Source organism: Dermacentor andersoni, chromosome 5 (genome assembly GCF_023375885.2).
Source record: "Dermacentor andersoni chromosome 5, qqDerAnde1_hic_scaffold, whole genome shotgun sequence".
NCBI classification, from domain to species: domain Eukaryota; kingdom Metazoa; phylum Arthropoda; class Arachnida; order Ixodida; family Ixodidae; genus Dermacentor; species Dermacentor andersoni.
The window spans coordinates 113,596,880-113,614,042 of NC_092818.1; the positions used below are offsets into that span (position 1 = coordinate 113,596,880).

The 17,163-nt window shown below is 45.3% G+C and overlaps 2 protein-coding genes across 2 annotated transcripts in view; one reads left to right on the forward strand and one right to left on the reverse strand.

Moving 5' to 3' along the window:
• Positions 1 to 5,680, forward strand: LOC126531059 (beta-1,3-galactosyltransferase 4-like). The gene is made up of 3 exons (XM_050178440.3): positions 1 to 117; positions 1,584 to 1,671; positions 3,506 to 5,680. The coding sequence occupies exons 1-3, from the start codon at positions 86 to 88 to the stop codon at positions 4,676 to 4,678; spliced, it is 1,293 nt and encodes a 430-aa protein (XP_050034397.1). The 5' UTR covers positions 1 to 85; the 3' UTR covers positions 4,679 to 5,680.
• Positions 5,681 to 10,516: 4,836 nt separating this feature from the next.
• Positions 10,517 to 17,163, reverse strand: part of LOC126531063 (uncharacterized) — a 49,433-nt gene continuing 42,786 nt past the window's right edge. Inside the window, exons 5-6 of the mRNA XM_050178448.3 lie at positions 13,467 to 13,575; positions 10,517 to 11,469 (exon numbers count right to left, since the gene is read on the reverse strand). Of these exons, the coding sequence (XP_050034405.3) occupies positions 10,517 to 11,469; positions 13,467 to 13,575 (1,062 nt within the window). The remainder of the gene's footprint in view (positions 11,470 to 13,466; positions 13,576 to 17,163) is intronic.

The window sequence follows — 17,163 nt, forward strand, 5'->3', positions numbered from 1 at the left end:
AGTGGTTGAAGAGGAAGAAGAAGATTATGCGTTTCCTGTTTGCCACGCTCATCCAGCGTCAACGCCAGCCTTATATCTCTGCATAATGTATTTACTCCGGTTCTGCAAAGTTCTGTTGTGAGTATTTTAACCACTTAATAATATGTCCCCTTTCGCGCAATACCCCCTTAGCCAGTTTAAAACGCGATAAAGTTTCTCTATTGACAGTTAGTCAAGAGGTGTCGGTCGTGGAGAACAGCCCAGTGGGCCATTCGTTATAAGATACGTAATTCCGTACGCCGCGCACAACAGCGCAGCAGTGAACGTACGAAATCCAGAGGCTATATAGAAAGTGCTTGATCCACTTGAGTCACCTTTCCTCATTAAATGCGTAGGCACTTCTATGCTCACCCAACGAAAAAAAACCGTCCATTCGTTCGTCCCGTAAGGCGATCGCTTTCGATATAGTTAAGGTATGTTGAGGTATGTAGTAAACTTGCTCTTTGATCAGCCAGATACGCAGCCCGTGTGAGAGCCCCGAAGCGGACGTATGGCTGCAGGGCATCGGTGATGAATGATTACTAAAAACAAGCATCAAACAGAACCCGATAGCAACGTGCCGCTAGTACTTCCGAAAGGTTTGAGAGCTCAAGTGTACAGTTTCGCTGTCCTTGATGCATCAATTGCTCAAATTGGCATAAGGTTTGCTTTTTTTTAAATTTTGATAGCAATTATACGGCTTCTTGAGGCGCGTTCGATCATGCCGGCACCGCCGTCGGCGTTGTCGTGCTGTCCCAGTATGGACGGCACATGCGCCGCTCGTGCGCAGAGGAATGGGGGGGGGGAGGGTATCCAGAGACGCGGAGTGTGTTTGGCAGCAAAAACGACGAAGCGAAGTGGACGCACGGTCAACGCTTCGTTCAACGTCGGTCAACGTCGGTCTAATCTCGTGCCCAATCGAGGTACTTCGCCTCTGTCGCCACTGCTGCACTCCTCACATATCGCTGCGAGATTCTCGGTAGCTGCGGCGTCGCTGCTGCTCCTGTACACCTGCAGCTGCCTTGCTTGCTGCGTCGCACCAACAAGTCGCACCCGCTTACAAGTACAACGTTGCCCGATGAGTTCGTGCGCAACATTAAACCTTAATATCGCGTTGTCAAAGCCACAACGAATCGCTGGCAAAGCGACTTGGCCGTTCCGCCCTCGAAACTGCCACATTTTTATTGTTCTTTTTTTTTATTGGATCAGTGCGAGAACGACAACACGCTCAAACGTTGTTCGACATATCTGGAAAGTAGGCTTAGCCAGGTTATATTTTAATGCGAGTCTGCTATACTTTTTCCGACGTGGCACTTATGCATCGGAAGGACACAGTTGGCGTCCGCCACCAAGGAACGCGGTCGTGTCAATAAATATGCCGCGTATCCCTCCGAATCATAACATCGTATGCCCAGTCTCGAGCACAATGTGAAATGCCAGAACAAGCCTCACATTTAGCTTCCAGTCCAACGCAAGATCATTGCGTAACGGAGCCCGACATTCAGAATTGTTACTTCAGTGTGGATAACTTTTAATTATTCTTGAACGTTCTACATATGCTGCAGGTATCGTTCGTGTTGCACCATTGTCGCGGTACTGTGCGGGTCGCCCCGGGACAGGAAATCATGGTTTAAGAGAGTCGCTAAGCTCAAGGTAAGGTTCATTGAATTGCTTCATATTACAGAGTATCTGCAGGAGAACGACTAAAGGTGCTATATGCGCATGTTTTCCCGGTGTCCTGAAATAACTAAACGTTCCAGAGAGTTTGAGAATGGAAAACATGTTATGGGTGAAGTGCGGAAAAAGTGTGAACATTGTTTGGTATAGAATGAATTCGGAAATAATTACTAAATACTCGTTTTCTCCCTCTTTAGAAGCGATACGAAGGACGTAGAATGTTTTCGCAACGTCCTGATAGACCTGAATGGGGCAAAAAGTTTATATTTGGTTATCAGTAATGCACTGACAAAGGTTTGAGCATCTGCATTAAAGACGAGCTTTAGGGAAAATGACCGATAGGAGCGCTGAAAAGTAACAGTTAAGCTGGAAATTGGTATTGATTCTACAGGGTCGCATAAGGTTGCAGTGTTTTATGCTTGCTGGGCGGTATGTATTACTTTGTGGTAACAAAATAATTACGTTATGTGTGTCTCAGTAAGAGTTTTTTGTCTGAGATGTCTCTCGTCGTTGAACTCTGCACAAGCTCACGACCACAGAAATATGATTTAGCAGCCTTACATTTCGGTCTTCGTGCGCTTGATTTTTGCCATGTTGCTTAGTAAAGTGTATAATATTTACACGTAGTTTTAACCGTGCTGACATTCATTAGTTTACGCGGTATGTCACCATTCTTCCCAAGTCCCTATAGCTTAATTCCAGATACTTGCTTTGTTATCGACAATGGCTGTTGTCGAAACATGTAAACTTTTATAGCGAAATTTTCAATTTTTACAGCTTCATTACGACTGTAGTAATGACATGAATAATCCAGCCATTTTTTTTATTTGCGTTTAGGTTAGGGCGAAATTGAACTAAACAGAATACGAATACAGTGACTGAGCGAAAATGTACAGCCCAATATTTAAACCTGCTTGATCATTCGAATCTACGCGCGCCTCCGCTACCACACACCCCATATAACCAATGTATAACAATAAACGATACGTTCACCATCTTATATACAAATGTTTTCGTTGGTTTGTGGTGCAGGTCAGTCCTGCGACTATAGGGCTGAGTGTGTCAGTTTATAGGGTCTTTATAGAACACAGGCACCTAATTTTTTAATAAACTTGTCGACATCTTGAGTAACAAACAAATTTTACCATGCATCATTAATCAAACTTTAGTATTTCTTGGCCTCTACAGTACAGTATATTTTTTTTCTATTTTGCGCAGGGTTGGTAGGTATGTGTATATTTATCCCCATTTCCATGGAACACAAACAACGCCACTGTGCTGAACACAAAGGCGATAACATCTCGATTCAAAACCTTTGGGATAGATTAACATATTCGATACTCAATCCTGATAATCGTATAGACTCACTAAACCGCCGGAAACCTCGAAACCTGGAAAATATTTGCTGCACAAACTGCGGCTCGGATGACAAACCAGTGTGACTGTTCACTTATTTTCTTAGTAAATCAGTGGTGTTAGCTAGTTGGCTGTTACGCATGCTGAATTTGTAAACCAGCAATTCAGACGAAGGCGCTGCCTATAGAAGGTTTACACACACAGTGTTTGTGTCACGTCAGCGTTGTTTCTTTCCATATTTCAACTCTTCTCGCTTTAGTTGAGCTAGGTTCCCTCCTACAGGATGTTTTAGCCCTCGCGTTACCCGAATGAAATATCAAAGTCTGACTCCCTGCTTAGTTGAGACAAGTACAGCGGCGGTTCCAAGCCATAGCATATAGGCGCTGTAAATATGCTCTTATGCTCGCTTGGTTTAATCTCGCCTCTCCCACCACTCACTATAAAACCCTCGCAGTTGCAGGTATTAACTGTGACAGCATGCCTCGCCTGCCTCGCTTACACCGTCGTACGCCCTGGCATCACGAGCGTTAAAGAGCCGAGTGATCGCTCCGGGCGGCCACGTCATACGGCCGCCGCGCCACGACGAGCCGCCGCTGCCCGTTCCGGTCCCTCGGCGGAAGCCGTGTTCTGCCGCAACTGCTCGCTTCCGACGCCGACATCCATCAAGAGCAGCGATCCCGAAAAGTCGCTGCGCGAGCCGCTCTTCGCCTACCGGTTCCTCTGGAACGTCGGGCACCGCTGCCGCTTGGACAATGGCGACGATGGTGCCAGCTCACCACCGCCGTTTCGCTACCTGGTCGCCGTCAACTCGCTGCCCGAGAATTACGCGCTCAGGCAGATCATGCGGAGCGAGGCCTGGGAGCAGCTGTGGCGGCCGAGCGGCAGGACGGCGCTCTTGATTTTCTTCCTGGGCATGCCCCGGTCGCCCCGAGAAAAAGACAAACTGCGCTCCGAGATCGTGCGCTACGGGGACATCGTAGTGGGAGACTACGACGCGACGCCCGGGAACGCCACGCTGACCAGCCTGATGATCCTCAAGTGGACATCGAGATTCTGCCGGGAGGCCCGCTTCCTGCTCAAGGTCGACGACGGGGCCCACGTGGACTACCGCTTCCTGCGGGGCTGGTACGGCTTCTTCGCGAAGCAGTCGCTGGACTACGAGATGTTCGGCTCGTTCGTGTCGCTGGGAGCGCGGCCGTGCCAGGAACCGTCCGGCTACAGCAACGTGATACGCAACTGCAGCGGGAGCCGCGGCTACCTCGTCGGCTGCGCCTACCTTCTCACCGCCGACGTGGTCGAGCCGCTGCTGTACGCCGCTGCCACGGAGCACGCGCCGCCTACGCCGCCCGAGGACCTGTACGTAACGGGCACCCTCGCAGACAGCGTCAGCGCCCGCCGCGCCGAGGTGGCTCACTTCGAGGGCTGCTACGTGACCTACGCCAAAAAGGCCACAATCTGGCAGGGAGGGCCACTCTATTGGCTCAGAGACCATGTGCAGGCGTTATGTGCAAGGGTCTGCCGCGAGCTTAGCACGAAACTCGGTCGATTCTGTCTTGCGATTCTCTTCGGCATTATGTGCCTGTGTGTTTACCGGCGTTCGCATGTTCTGTCGCAAAGAAGGTTCTAGTTTGTCTCTTAGTAAGCCCTATTGTCGGCATGCGGCTTCAGATGCAACGAACGAGTAGCACGTCACATGGTACTTTTGAAGAAGGAACCCATCACTTCGATACTTGATTTATTTTGCCCCAAGTTTTAGTATGTAACATCACCTTATATGCGATATGGGTAGGGGCTAAATGTTTACATAAAATATGGCGACACGTGTTTATTTCCTTCTTTTTTTAGGCTACTGGGTATTGTAGAGCTCGCGGCTTAAAGTAGTAGTCTACTTGTAGACTTGTTTTATTAAGAAATCAAAAAAAAAAAAAGAAACAAAGACCGCGGGCATGGTATAATTGTCTCAGTGCAAGGCAGTCACCTAAATTGCTCTTGTGAGGCGACAAGACGCACAAATAATGCAAAAAAGAAGGGATAGATAGGATAGAAAAAAAGTTGATGCGCATAATGTTGTTACAGCAGCATGCGTTGCTCAGTGGAGAAACAGGGTTGTTTGGTGTGTCGCATTGCGGGGCAATTCACTCGTTGCTTCTTGCCTCTTCGGTCTGTTCCTTGGGCTTAAAACATCTCTAAACGGGCAGGTTTTGGGTATCTTTACCGTGTGTGCTATGCTTGTGTTATCTGAGATACGTGACCTCCCGCATTTCTTTCTTTTTTTTTTTTTTTTTTGCAGTCGCTATCCCGCATATAATGTGAAATATCCCCATTTTCGCTGTAATACAGCACCAAAAGCGCCTCAAGTGATGCGTCGTGAACCATTGTACAGATTGTACAGCGCTCTAGTGTATCGAATACGATCTACGCAAGTTATGGCAAAATTGTTTAGATTATTGCGAACTTGAAGGGGTGGCCAAAGTTAGGCTAATGCTGTGTCCGCTATTTAAGCGATTCTCTCCCGACGCTACAATATGACCATCATGCTACTTCGAGGTCAACTGCAACAAAAGTTCACTTTGGCTAAATTTGTTATGACTATAGTGTATACAAATAAAGCCATCTTGGCAAAGCCCCAGTGCCTGTTTGCAGCCTTTTATCAGCACCAAAACGAATGACGCGTGCAGCTGGCGGTTGTCGCTACGACGCAAGTCCCAGCACACCACCTCTGATATCTTTCAGCGCGTCGCTAGCAGACGCAAGCACCACCTTATCTTTGAGGTCATGACGAGGAGCCGCACGCTCTAGGTCACGCGCCACTTCTGGTGAGCGGTAATTGCGGAGCTTTTTGAAAAAAATTGGTATAAAAAATTCACGCAGTAACAACTCTCAGTTTTCCAAGTATGCGTAAGCATTGTGCCACTTGCTCATCTCCACGCAGCCTGGTGTCATTATCAATGGTATATGAAACTTGATTCGACCAGCATAAACCCTTATCAGCCCTCATGGGTCGTTATCAACCTTATCGAACATGTTCCAACCTTTACCAACTCTTATCCTTCATTATCAACGCGCATGTTCAGCGAAGCGGTTGCAGAACCACCACTACAATTGCTGAGGAGGGTATACGCAATGCTTTATTGATTGTTTGGATGCTTCTTTCGTGATGGTTCTTTATTGAAATGTATGCTGTTCTGTGTGTTGTATGGGTGATTTCAGTGAATGTATGCCTTATTCGCTTCATTTTGCTGAGCGCTTGTAGCCTTTGCCTTGCAGGGGTATGAGCCATTGCATTTTTTTGCTTGCTTACGTGGGTATGAGCCATTGCTTACGGTGGTATGAACCATTGTTTACGGGGTTAGGAGCCACTGCATTCGTATTACGTGACGGACGGGAAAGTTTCTCGTTGGGTAGGCATACAATTGCGTACACATTTAAAGCCGCTAATCTTGCAAGTGTTTCGCGGCGCTTCTGCACGTATTTCAAACGTGAAACTTTGTAGATATGTAATCTTGTGGCGAGGCCCTTCTCTATACCTGCGCTGTGTTAAGTTACGCTTTTTACATGGTCAAAAATTTCGTTGCAGCTGGCCTTTCAGCCCTGTAGTAATATTCATGCTACTTGAACGCAAACACACCGACTGCGCTAATGGCATCGGCTTTAGTGCTCAGTGGCGATTATCCCGGTAACAAAGCGTCCCAGGCTTTGAGAACAACTGTATTGAAATACAGTCGTACAGGGGTGAGAGCAAAAGCTAACAAGCTGTGGGACTTCGTGCGACGATTTTTCACCAACTTCTTCATATACTGTGCGTGCGTGCGCTTTGGTTTTGTTCACCCACCTTACTTTCTTTATATGATGAAAACTTCAAAGTGATTTACGAAGACGTCACTCAAAATTTATAGGAATTAGTTTTTCGTATGTATCCTTTTTGCACTTATTCGAGAGACAGCTGCAGCTACAGGAAGCTCGCTTTAGAGTCTAACGCACCTGAAAGGCAAATTTCGATAGCCATGAAGTACAGCTATGTGTTCCTTTGGAACAGACCAAAGCAACAACAAAAAAAAAAAGATGCTAATGCTCACTTGTTGAGAGGCACAATATTTATTTAAAATGCACTGCAAGCTATACAGAAATTACGTCACTTATTATTTAACATTAAACGGCGCCGAAACACTACCTGCAACAAATTGGAGGCGTGACAGAGACAACTTGTTCGAGAGGTGCTTGCAGGTCACAGTAGTCTTCCAATGCACGTGCTTTAAACTGTGCTTGAAACTAAGAAACCACGAAAGTACAACACGAAAACGATTCAAGGTAGAGTGCATGCCAGCAGTTGCTGGTGTATTATATGGCATACCACGACACTTCATGTTATAAACAGGGCACGAGTTCCATAGAACCTTGCGATGCTCAAAGTTGTATCTAGTATTGCCGTGAATGCCTCATATTTCGTATAAAAAATAAAGAAACAAGAACACTGGCAGTCATCTCTCTGTTCTATGCTTATCAATGAGGGTGCGCATCAAAGTTATATAGACAAATTATCATAGCAGTATTACTTCATATTCTTGTAGCCTTTTCGACAAAATCATGCGAGTGTCGACGCACTAGTCGGTGTAGACATTTGGTTGAGCATGGGAGCAAGATAAGCCAGGCAAGTTCTACATGCGCGCAGAGCTTCTTACGACAATCGCCGCTTTCTTTCTAGGAAATGTTTGAGAGATTGTAGTCGTGGCGTCACACGGAAAGTGCCAACAGCTCATTGTGATCTGCTTTGGAGAAAGTTGATACAGTTTAGTACTTAGCGTTGCCTGCGTCTCTTGTTGAAACTTGTTGCTGTCGACCGGCTGAGCACGCTTCAAACCAAAAGTATATACCGCAGAGGAGAGATAGATAGGAATAGAGGGAAGTACAGGAATGTTAACTATATTGGAATATACGGTTTCCTACCCTGCACTAGGGGGATGAGGCGAGGGTGAAGGTAGGGGTGAGAGGGGGGTAGAGTAATAAAAGGTTCCATGAACAGACAGAGACACGATGGAAACACATTAAAAAAAAAACATTTATCTCAAGAAACTATTTTAACCAAGAAAAACAAATAGCAAACTAGCCTGACACATCATAAACCCTATACAAGCACGAGAAACTCTCCAAAACGGCTATATAGATAAAGAAAACAACTAGACCTCAGCTATATATACTGTTCCACAGTTCGACTAAACAAGTAACAATTCGCCACTAGAAATCGAACGTTCGACGGGCACCAGTAGTGGCGGACGTCGGCCTGGCGTTGGTTCTGATGCGGCGTATACGTGGCGAGCCCCGTTGCGAGCGACGGGGTTGTGATCCTCTGCCGAGACCAGCGTGGCACACGACGCGGTCTTGGCTAGTCGCGCGTTGCGCCGCTGACGTGGCCAGGTGGTTGCCTCCGTGGCACTGGGCAGTGGCCGGTTACGACAGCGTGGGGCTGGACCAAGGAGGTTTAAAAATATTTTTTTTTAAACCTCCTTGGGCTGGACCGAGCCTGTGGAGCACTGCCACAGCACCGTAGCCGGCGCTCAGGAGCTGCAGCTGTCACCGGCCAACTCTAAGGCTCTTCGGTTCGTAGTCCCCGAAGTTGCTGCTTCCCGTCTCCAGAGCACAGCTGGAAATGCGTCTGCCCTTCTCCTCGTCCACGTCAGCAATGCACTGCTCAGCAGCCTCCGCCTTCTTTTTTTTTTTTACAGCGAAGCTGTTTATGCAGACCCTGTGCCGTCGTTGTCGTTGTTCACTAAAGCTATCATGATCAGCAATGGCTCAAGCGTCGTCATCTTCTTCCACAGCTGGCTTGTCGGCGCCCTTCGGCGCTACCGTGCCAATGCGCTCGTGCCACTGCTCCTGCGTTCGTCTTCGTCGTCCAAAGATGCTTCCATTGCCGCTCGTCATTCCAGCGTAGAATTGCACTTCTATTCTGTCGTCGTAATGTGAAGGCCGCGTTTACGGGGGTATGAGCCGTTGCTTAAGGGGGTATGAGCCATTCATTTTCTTACGTGACGGACATATTTAATTTTGAAGCACAAGGCTGTGATTGTGAAATGTAAACGCCGTCATCTGCCGTCAACTCAACAGCAAGCAATGCAAGATACAGCGTCTCCAGACAAAGCACTGCAAGCGGAGGAGGCACACCGAGCAGTGCAGACACAAGAGACGACAGCCCAAGATCAAGCTGTAGAAGAGACAACACAACACCGAGCAAATCCAACATTACACACAAAATGAATAAAAAAACAATCAGATAGTTTTTCCCTCACGCCAAATCTTGCTCTCATTACTAGCGCGCAAAAAAGAGGCGGAGCAACTTGCATGCGAAAAGAAAGCACGGCAAAACACAGACAGAAAGCTCATGGGAAAAAAAAAAAAGAAAACACTGGGAGAACCGAAAAAAAAAAAAAATAGCGCTCCTAAAGCATGCTCATCACGCGAAGGACGCAAAAGTGAAAATGAGGTGAAAGAATGGTGAAACAAAAGATTCACAATATAAACTGCTTGCGAAGTTTGGCTTGCATGGTGTAACACTCGGTTTAACTAAAACAGCTTCGCTGTTCGACCATATTCACAGACTGGAAGAGGGCGGTGATTTTTCTTTCCCTCTCTCGCGCTTCACGCGCTTCACGCATCAGGTGTCCACGAGATGCTCCCACCTTCGTTTCGCCGACCGGCGTCATCATATTCACATATTCATCCCCCTTTCGCACATGTTTTGCCAGTCACTCATGACAGTATACAACACCACGGGGGCAAACAACGCATACAGGAGCGAAGTAAAAAAAGAAAGAAAAACGCACTTAAAGCTAAATGTCGTTCGCACAGGCCAGCAGTTATGACACCATCACGAAAGAAGTGGGCGCGTCGTTTTGGCCGTACGCGGAGATCAATTCACAAAGCTTCCCGTTTGCGAACATTGTCTGTCATTGGGTAGCAGTCTCCGCTAACAATGTGTCAGTTTTCCCAATTGAACGGTGCCTGTCATTAGGAACCGGTATAACGTATGAAATGTTTCGTAAATGTGGGAGAATGTGCATTGCATTCAACATGCAATGTTGAATGCCAACGATTTTTTATGCAGCCAACAATTCTTTATGGATTGCCAAATATATGTAGTCATTTTTGCCTGTATTTACTGTCAAGCATCTGCAAAATACTTCAAATGTCGGGTGAAAGACGCCGATGTTCTCACAGAAAAAATTAGTCTATTCCACAATTGTAAACACCGCCTTGTAACGCTTCATTATCCTTAATGCGTGCCTTTAGCTTGCAATTTTTAAATGCAATCGTTGTAGCATTGTAAATGAGTGCTGTGAAAACGGATACATCTGCTGCGTCTTGTTCTAAACTGACGCATCATTGATAAATTCACAACTATGCGTTACGCTTCGGCGCGTAACAGTGCTATTTTGTCGAACTGTAACGCTAAGCCATGTACAGTCTCTGGTCAAAGAACTGGTGCCTCAATGAACCTTGGCTGGGCCTCGCTGTCCACAGCATGGCAGTAGCACACGTGAAAGGTAAAGAAGAGACGGTGGCACTTGTACTCTAGCCGCTTCATGGCGTACCACACTTTGCTCATTTCCTCAGCGGTCACGTGATGGCCGTAGATGGCCCTCTTGTATTCACACAGTGTCGACAGCTTGTTGTTGCTCGCTCCGGCGAGGCGCGTTCTGTCGATGCCGGCGCGCTCCGCACACATTCCGGTAATGTAGACGTCTTCCATGCTTACGGGTTGCACATGTCCTGTAGCTCTGTACAGCAGATCCACCACGCGGCCACCGATAACGTACATGGCGCCGTGTATGTAGTCGGGAAACACGTCAGCCGGCAACTCTTCGTAAGGGACGTACCACTTGTCCAGTGGGTCCCGTGAAGGGATGTGTTTATGTAACAGTTCGCCGTAGATGACGTCCTCTGGCTGCCCGTGCATGGCTCGGTAAAAGTTGGCCACGTTCGGGAAGCAGTCGTCATCGATCTTCACCACGAATCGGGCCTGCGGACAATGGAGGTATGCCCAGCGAAGGAGCATGACCGACTTGAGGGACAAGTTTCGGTATGTGTCCGAGAAGTCCTCTTGCACGATATCTCTGTACCTTAACGACTCCAACTCGAGGGCGCTCTGCAGTTTGGCGGTGCTGGGCTTGCCGAAGAGGAACAGCACCCTGTTACCGGAGGACCTTCTCACGTCTTTGGCCCACGTGTGTCGTATGACGTTGCGTGTGTCTACATATTCCGGTGCCGACAAGACCAGGAAAAGGTAGTCGACAGGTGCCTCTGTCGGGCACACATTTGTTGGGTTTATGAGGTAGTCGTTAGGTTTGTTGTGCACCCGCTCTGCTGGTAAGCTTATCCTGGCTATATTTGTATCCGGGAACCATCTCAAAGGCGCCTCCTTGTCTATTGAGTTGGTGAACGACGTGAGCAAAAACCAAATGAAAGCGTAGGCGAGGAGCATCAGCAGGAGCATAAAGACCAGCGTCTTCAGACGATGACGCAGCCGTCTTGCAGGCAGAAATGGGATAACCTATTAAGGAACGTTGAAACTGTCATTAAATTCCAATTTATTTTATGCGATAAGATGGACCATTCTACCACCTGGTATAATGTTGCGCATTCTTATAATCCAAAACAAGCTAGTAACGACAAAAGTTACAGTTGGCAATAGTAATGCTCGCTGAGAGTGGGTACTAGTGCATGCAACACACATTGTTCCGCGAAACTGGCGTCAAATTTTCGCTCTATCACGAGAATTTTCGTCCTGAATAGTATGTCTAGAAATAACGTGCGTAGGGCCGCGATATTTAACTCAACGGAGTTAGCCGCTCTTCACGGCCGGCTAACTCCGTTGAGAACTAGGGCTGATCGTCGCTGTGACCACTGAAGAAGCGCGAAAAGCGTGGCAAGGAATAACATAAGAAAAGGCATCTCTACAAAATCGCGACCTGGCTATCAGACGCGTTTTCTAACGAGTAATTTTATTTTTCATCATTTTCGCCATTCATTGAAGTATTGGAAGACGCGGCGCCACTCATATAAATAGGATCGACCGTTCGGCACGATGGGTGATAAAATAAGAAAGGAAAATGAAATAGAGCGCTGCAAAATAAGGGCCCGGGTTCCCTTATATATACGAGATGTCGTAAGGACTCCATGAGTCACATTTAAATGGTCCGCACTTGTTAGTAGAGTCGATATTTTCGAGAATTTTGTAGTGGAGATTTCCATCATCGCTTTCGGGTCTGGCAGTTGGATTTAGTGGAGTGAATCATTTCCTGTTGCCCTACGTAAGCAGTTCTCGGATCTACGCTTGCTGTTTCAGAGGCAATGAAGATCATTTCCTGAATGAACGTGTCGGATATCGGCGGTGACGGTGCTATCGGAAACCGCTTTCATACTTTTCGAGCAAGCACGGCTCCTAAGTTGTGCGACGTGTCTTTATGAGTGTGTATATACATGCATATATATATATATATATATATATATATATATATATATATATATATATATATATACGCAAATTTTACATGCAAAACCACAATATGTATATGAGGCACACTGCAATGGTGAACTCCAGAAATATTTTGACCACCTGAGGTTTGTTAATGTACCTAAATCTAAGCATAAAATCGTCTTCGCCTTTGTTGACTTATCTGGCGCACTGGGAAAACTGTAAAGTGGTCAAAAGAAAGACGACGTGGGGTTCATCGCGGCAGCGAGAGGTACTAAATCTATCTATCTATCTATCTATCTATCTATCTATCTATCTATCTATCTATCTATCTATCTATCTATCTATCTATCTATCTATCTATCTATCTATCTATCTATCTATCTATCTATCTATCTATCTATCTATCTATCTATCTATCTATCTATCTATCTATCTATCTATCTGTCTGTCTCTCTGTGTCTGTCTGTCTGTCTGTCTGTCTGTCTGTCTGTCTGTCTGTCTGTCTGTCTGTCTGTCTGTCTGTCTGTCTGTCTGTCTGTCTGTCTGTCTGTCTGTCTGTCAATGACGACTGTGAACAGGTTACGAGTAGAAGCAATATGCCTCGCCACTGTTCTCCATACTTCATTTCACCTGCGAATGCAACGAGAAACCGAACCGAAAGCGTGGCCGCTAAAAAAAAATAATGCGAAATTCGTAATACACCCATTGAGACGATCTTTAAAGGAATAAAGTTCGTTCGTTCGTTAATTCAGTCATGCATCTGAATCTGACCACGAATGCGATGGGATGAAAGGAAAATAAAAACACAATACAAATTTCTATTGCTGGGCAGTTATAGGATGAAGCCTTTCTTACGTTTCTAGCTTCATCGTTCTCACCGCATTAACCTTAAAATATTACGTTCAAGATGGACGTAGTAAGTTATGACGTAGATAAGACTCACCTTCAGCATCAACACTGATAGCATTCCTCTGGCGTTTCAGCAGAGTGGCTTGATGAGTCTTCAATATCTCTCGCACGAGTAGCAGGTGCGACTCTGTATTCCAGATCGCCTGAGGGGAGGTATGCGAGTTTCACGACGTTCTGCAGCTTAGTCCGCCGTCATGTTCGGCGAATCAGCAGGTTTTTGGCCGTAGTGGTCGTATAGCTACTGTTTATTCATATTCGAACGGCTGACTCAGTGCCGGAAGTCCGCAGCTTTGAGCGTCACATGGTCGTTTTGATTCGCTTTGCGCAGTGCACCGTGCGCGGTAACCAGGTGTCGCGAAGCTCAGTTTGAGCGGCGTAATTTTTCTTTTTTTTTTTGGATAATACAGAATTAAAAAAAAAAATCGCCTGTGACAGACAGCTTAATTGTAGTCATTGAGCTGGGTTACCCGAAGCGGCGGACATTTCTCTCACTAGAAATTCAAAGGCTTAATTGACTACTCAACCCAAATTCACTCATTTCATTTTAAATTGTTACTTTAAGGCACATATTGCAAGTTACCAGTTGTAGCCGGTAAGCTTGCAAGGCATATCCACCTGGACCGAACTTCTAAGGATCATGTGGGTTTCGAAATATGCGTCATGAAACTTGTATTAAAAAATTCCCCATTGTTCCACTTACTTTTTTAGCAGAACGCCATTTTAAGCAGTGAAGCAGAAAAATAGCTGAAACGCCCGTGTATTTCGTCGCACACTTTGGGAATGAATACCTCGAAACTGGTATCACCATGAAAATTCATTTCAAGTGGATACGTCTTGCAAGCTCACCGGCTACAATTCGCGAATTGCAGTATGTGCCATAAATTAATCAATTACGCAGTTAATTAGTAGATTTTGTTAATTAGTTGACTATATGGTTCGTTTTTTCTTGCTAGCAATGTACACCTTTTCGAATAATCCAGCTCAAGGACAAAAATTATGCTAACTTCCACAGGTGATTTTTAAAACTTCCTTTAAAGTTAAAAATAATCCCCCCGTTATGACTGCATTATTTCTCGGCTTGAATTCCTCAGTTGGGACATGCACTTTAAAGTGAAGGAATTTAAAGGTAATTAAACTAACATCACGTTGCATTTTGTGATGGAAGTAGCTAGGGCACGAGTAATGTTTCGTTCATCCATGTCCTTCTTGCTTCTGCGTTGGAACGTGAAGTTTCTCGGACGATGATCAGCAGTTGTTGATCGAATGCAGACAGGAAGTAATGGAGTTGAGATGGACAAGAAACATTTATACGTAAACTTTTCTACATACATGGTAGATAAAACAAATACATTACAACTTGAACAAGTGAGAAACAAAGTCTCACTCTTCGACTGTCTCAATGACTGTTAGAGCCCACACTCGTTTTAACGTACATGGTATGGAGCCTCACTGAACTATCAGCAATCCTGATTTCAGCCCAGTCTGAGGAACAGCATATCGTCCCGATTATTATAGCTCAAACAGACAAAGAAAAAGGGCGGTAGGGCAGTTGGCCCGTCCCACACATGCAGAATTGCCAATGAGAGTTAAAAGTTTGTTAAGCCACAACCCAAAGGGGTGGGCTTACTCTGAAAAGTAAACATATTAGAAAAAAAAAACTGTTTTTCTTTTTCCTAAAACTCTGTTCGCCTCTCATTTCTACGTAGTCAGTGACAGCCTCAAGAAGACATGCCAGGCCCGCACATTTTATTGCTAGGCCGTCTCAAACCCTGGTGGCGTCTCTAGGCCGTCTCAAACCTCGGTGGCGTCTCTACCCCGCAAAGGTTTCGGAAGCCGAGGCTTCAACACCCACTCAAGGTTTGTCCGCATGGAAGGATTATGGCCGTCCATGGCATCCGAACTCATTGTCTACAAGACGACGTTCTCCGAATGCGCTCCTCACACGCGCACCGCATCTCTACGGCGCACACTGTAAGTCATCATTCGACACCATCCGGGCTTTTCTCAGCACTCAACAACAAAGCCCGACGGTTGCCTCCAGGACGCATAGGGGAGTAGACCCCTGCTGCGTACATTCAGCACGTGGTCAATATTGCTAGGCCACTGTAAACCTCGGCGGCGTCTCCAGCCAGCCAGGGACTCGGGAAAAATCGGGCCCCTCGGTTAACCCCCTTTCTTCTCGTAAGATTAAAGAAAGTTAAAGTTGGGATAGTAAGTTGGTCGCGAAGTCTGAACAGAGAGTTGTAGTGTCGCACATTTTTTTTTATATTGCGGGTCTTTGGCGTCTTCTGAAACGTCTTCTTATGCTTTACGTGGGTATAGAAAGGCATGTCCAGCGCATAAAGCAGAACATTGCTCATGTGAACTCATATCGCATAAAAGCGCATCGAGGCCCTCCAAGAATGAAAGATTTAGGGAAAGTGATTACGATAATTAATTATGCAGTAATTAATAAATCAATGAACGTTTACTAATCAATATCTGAATTAATGAATACTTGTTTAATTCGCTAATTAGTTAATTTAATAATTGCTAGTTCATGAAAACTGCAACATTGAATAAAAGACCATTACAGGAATATACCATTTATTTATTATTATTTATTTATTTTCTCAAGGCCAGGGGCATTGCAGAGGCAAGTGGTCAGAACAGTTTCAATAGGTTACGAAAATGTAGTATGTTACAATGAAAAGAGGAAGTAATTGTTGCTACTATTATACAATGTCAGCTAAGGTACAAAAAAAAGAACAAAAATTCAGATCAGGGAAACTAGAATAACAATGTTTGGTGAGTACAAAAATAGTTGCTACTTATACAATATTAGCTAGTGCTAGTTTAAAGGCATTGTTATCGGTAAGAGTAACGATGTCTGGAAGAAGGTGGTTCCATTCCCGAGATGTTCGCTAAAGAAATGACTAAAAAAGACTTTCGGAGCGGCCCGATATAATCTCTACTTTTAGGCAATGATCAGTGTAATGAGAAACATACAGAGGTTGAGAAATTATTGCATTTCGTAGAGCAGGGTAATAGTATCACTTATGAAACAAGGCTAGACGGTATATCTTTCGGCGAGAAGCTAATGGCTGTAAGATTCCTTTTCATGGCCTTTTGCTTGCTGTTCTATGATAGTTGGCAAGAATGAAACGAACCGAATTGTTTTGAACAAGTTAAAGAGAATTAATTAAATTAACTTGACATAAATCCCAAACAGCCGATGCATATTCTAGTTTTGGGCGTATTAGTGTCGTATACAGGAGCAGATTTAAAGTTGTTGGAGCGGAATCAAAATTTCTGCGCAAAAACCCTAACATCCGGTTGGCATTGTTTATCATGTAATACATATCTTTACATTATCATATTGAGACAAAAAACAAATACTTCCAGGCAAAGGATTCAACAACAAATATAGAGAAGGGAAAATACTGCATCAATGTAACCACGCACAAGGCCATAACAGATTATTAAATTCAGCACGTGAGTACCAAGCACCGAGTAGACCTCAACACCAAAATTAAGCGATTATTGAACATGCGCCTCGAACAATGACAGGGACTTCTGTGTTACACCATTTTCAGCAAGGTTGTTCCAGTCGGTTATAGTTCTATGTAAATGGGAATATTTACAATAGTTAATTCTTCTTAACAGTGGTTTTACTGTGAGATAATGGCGCATGTGCGTAGCGTACCTACTGGAATAAATAATTATTTGCAAGGTGTCAATATTGCAGTGCC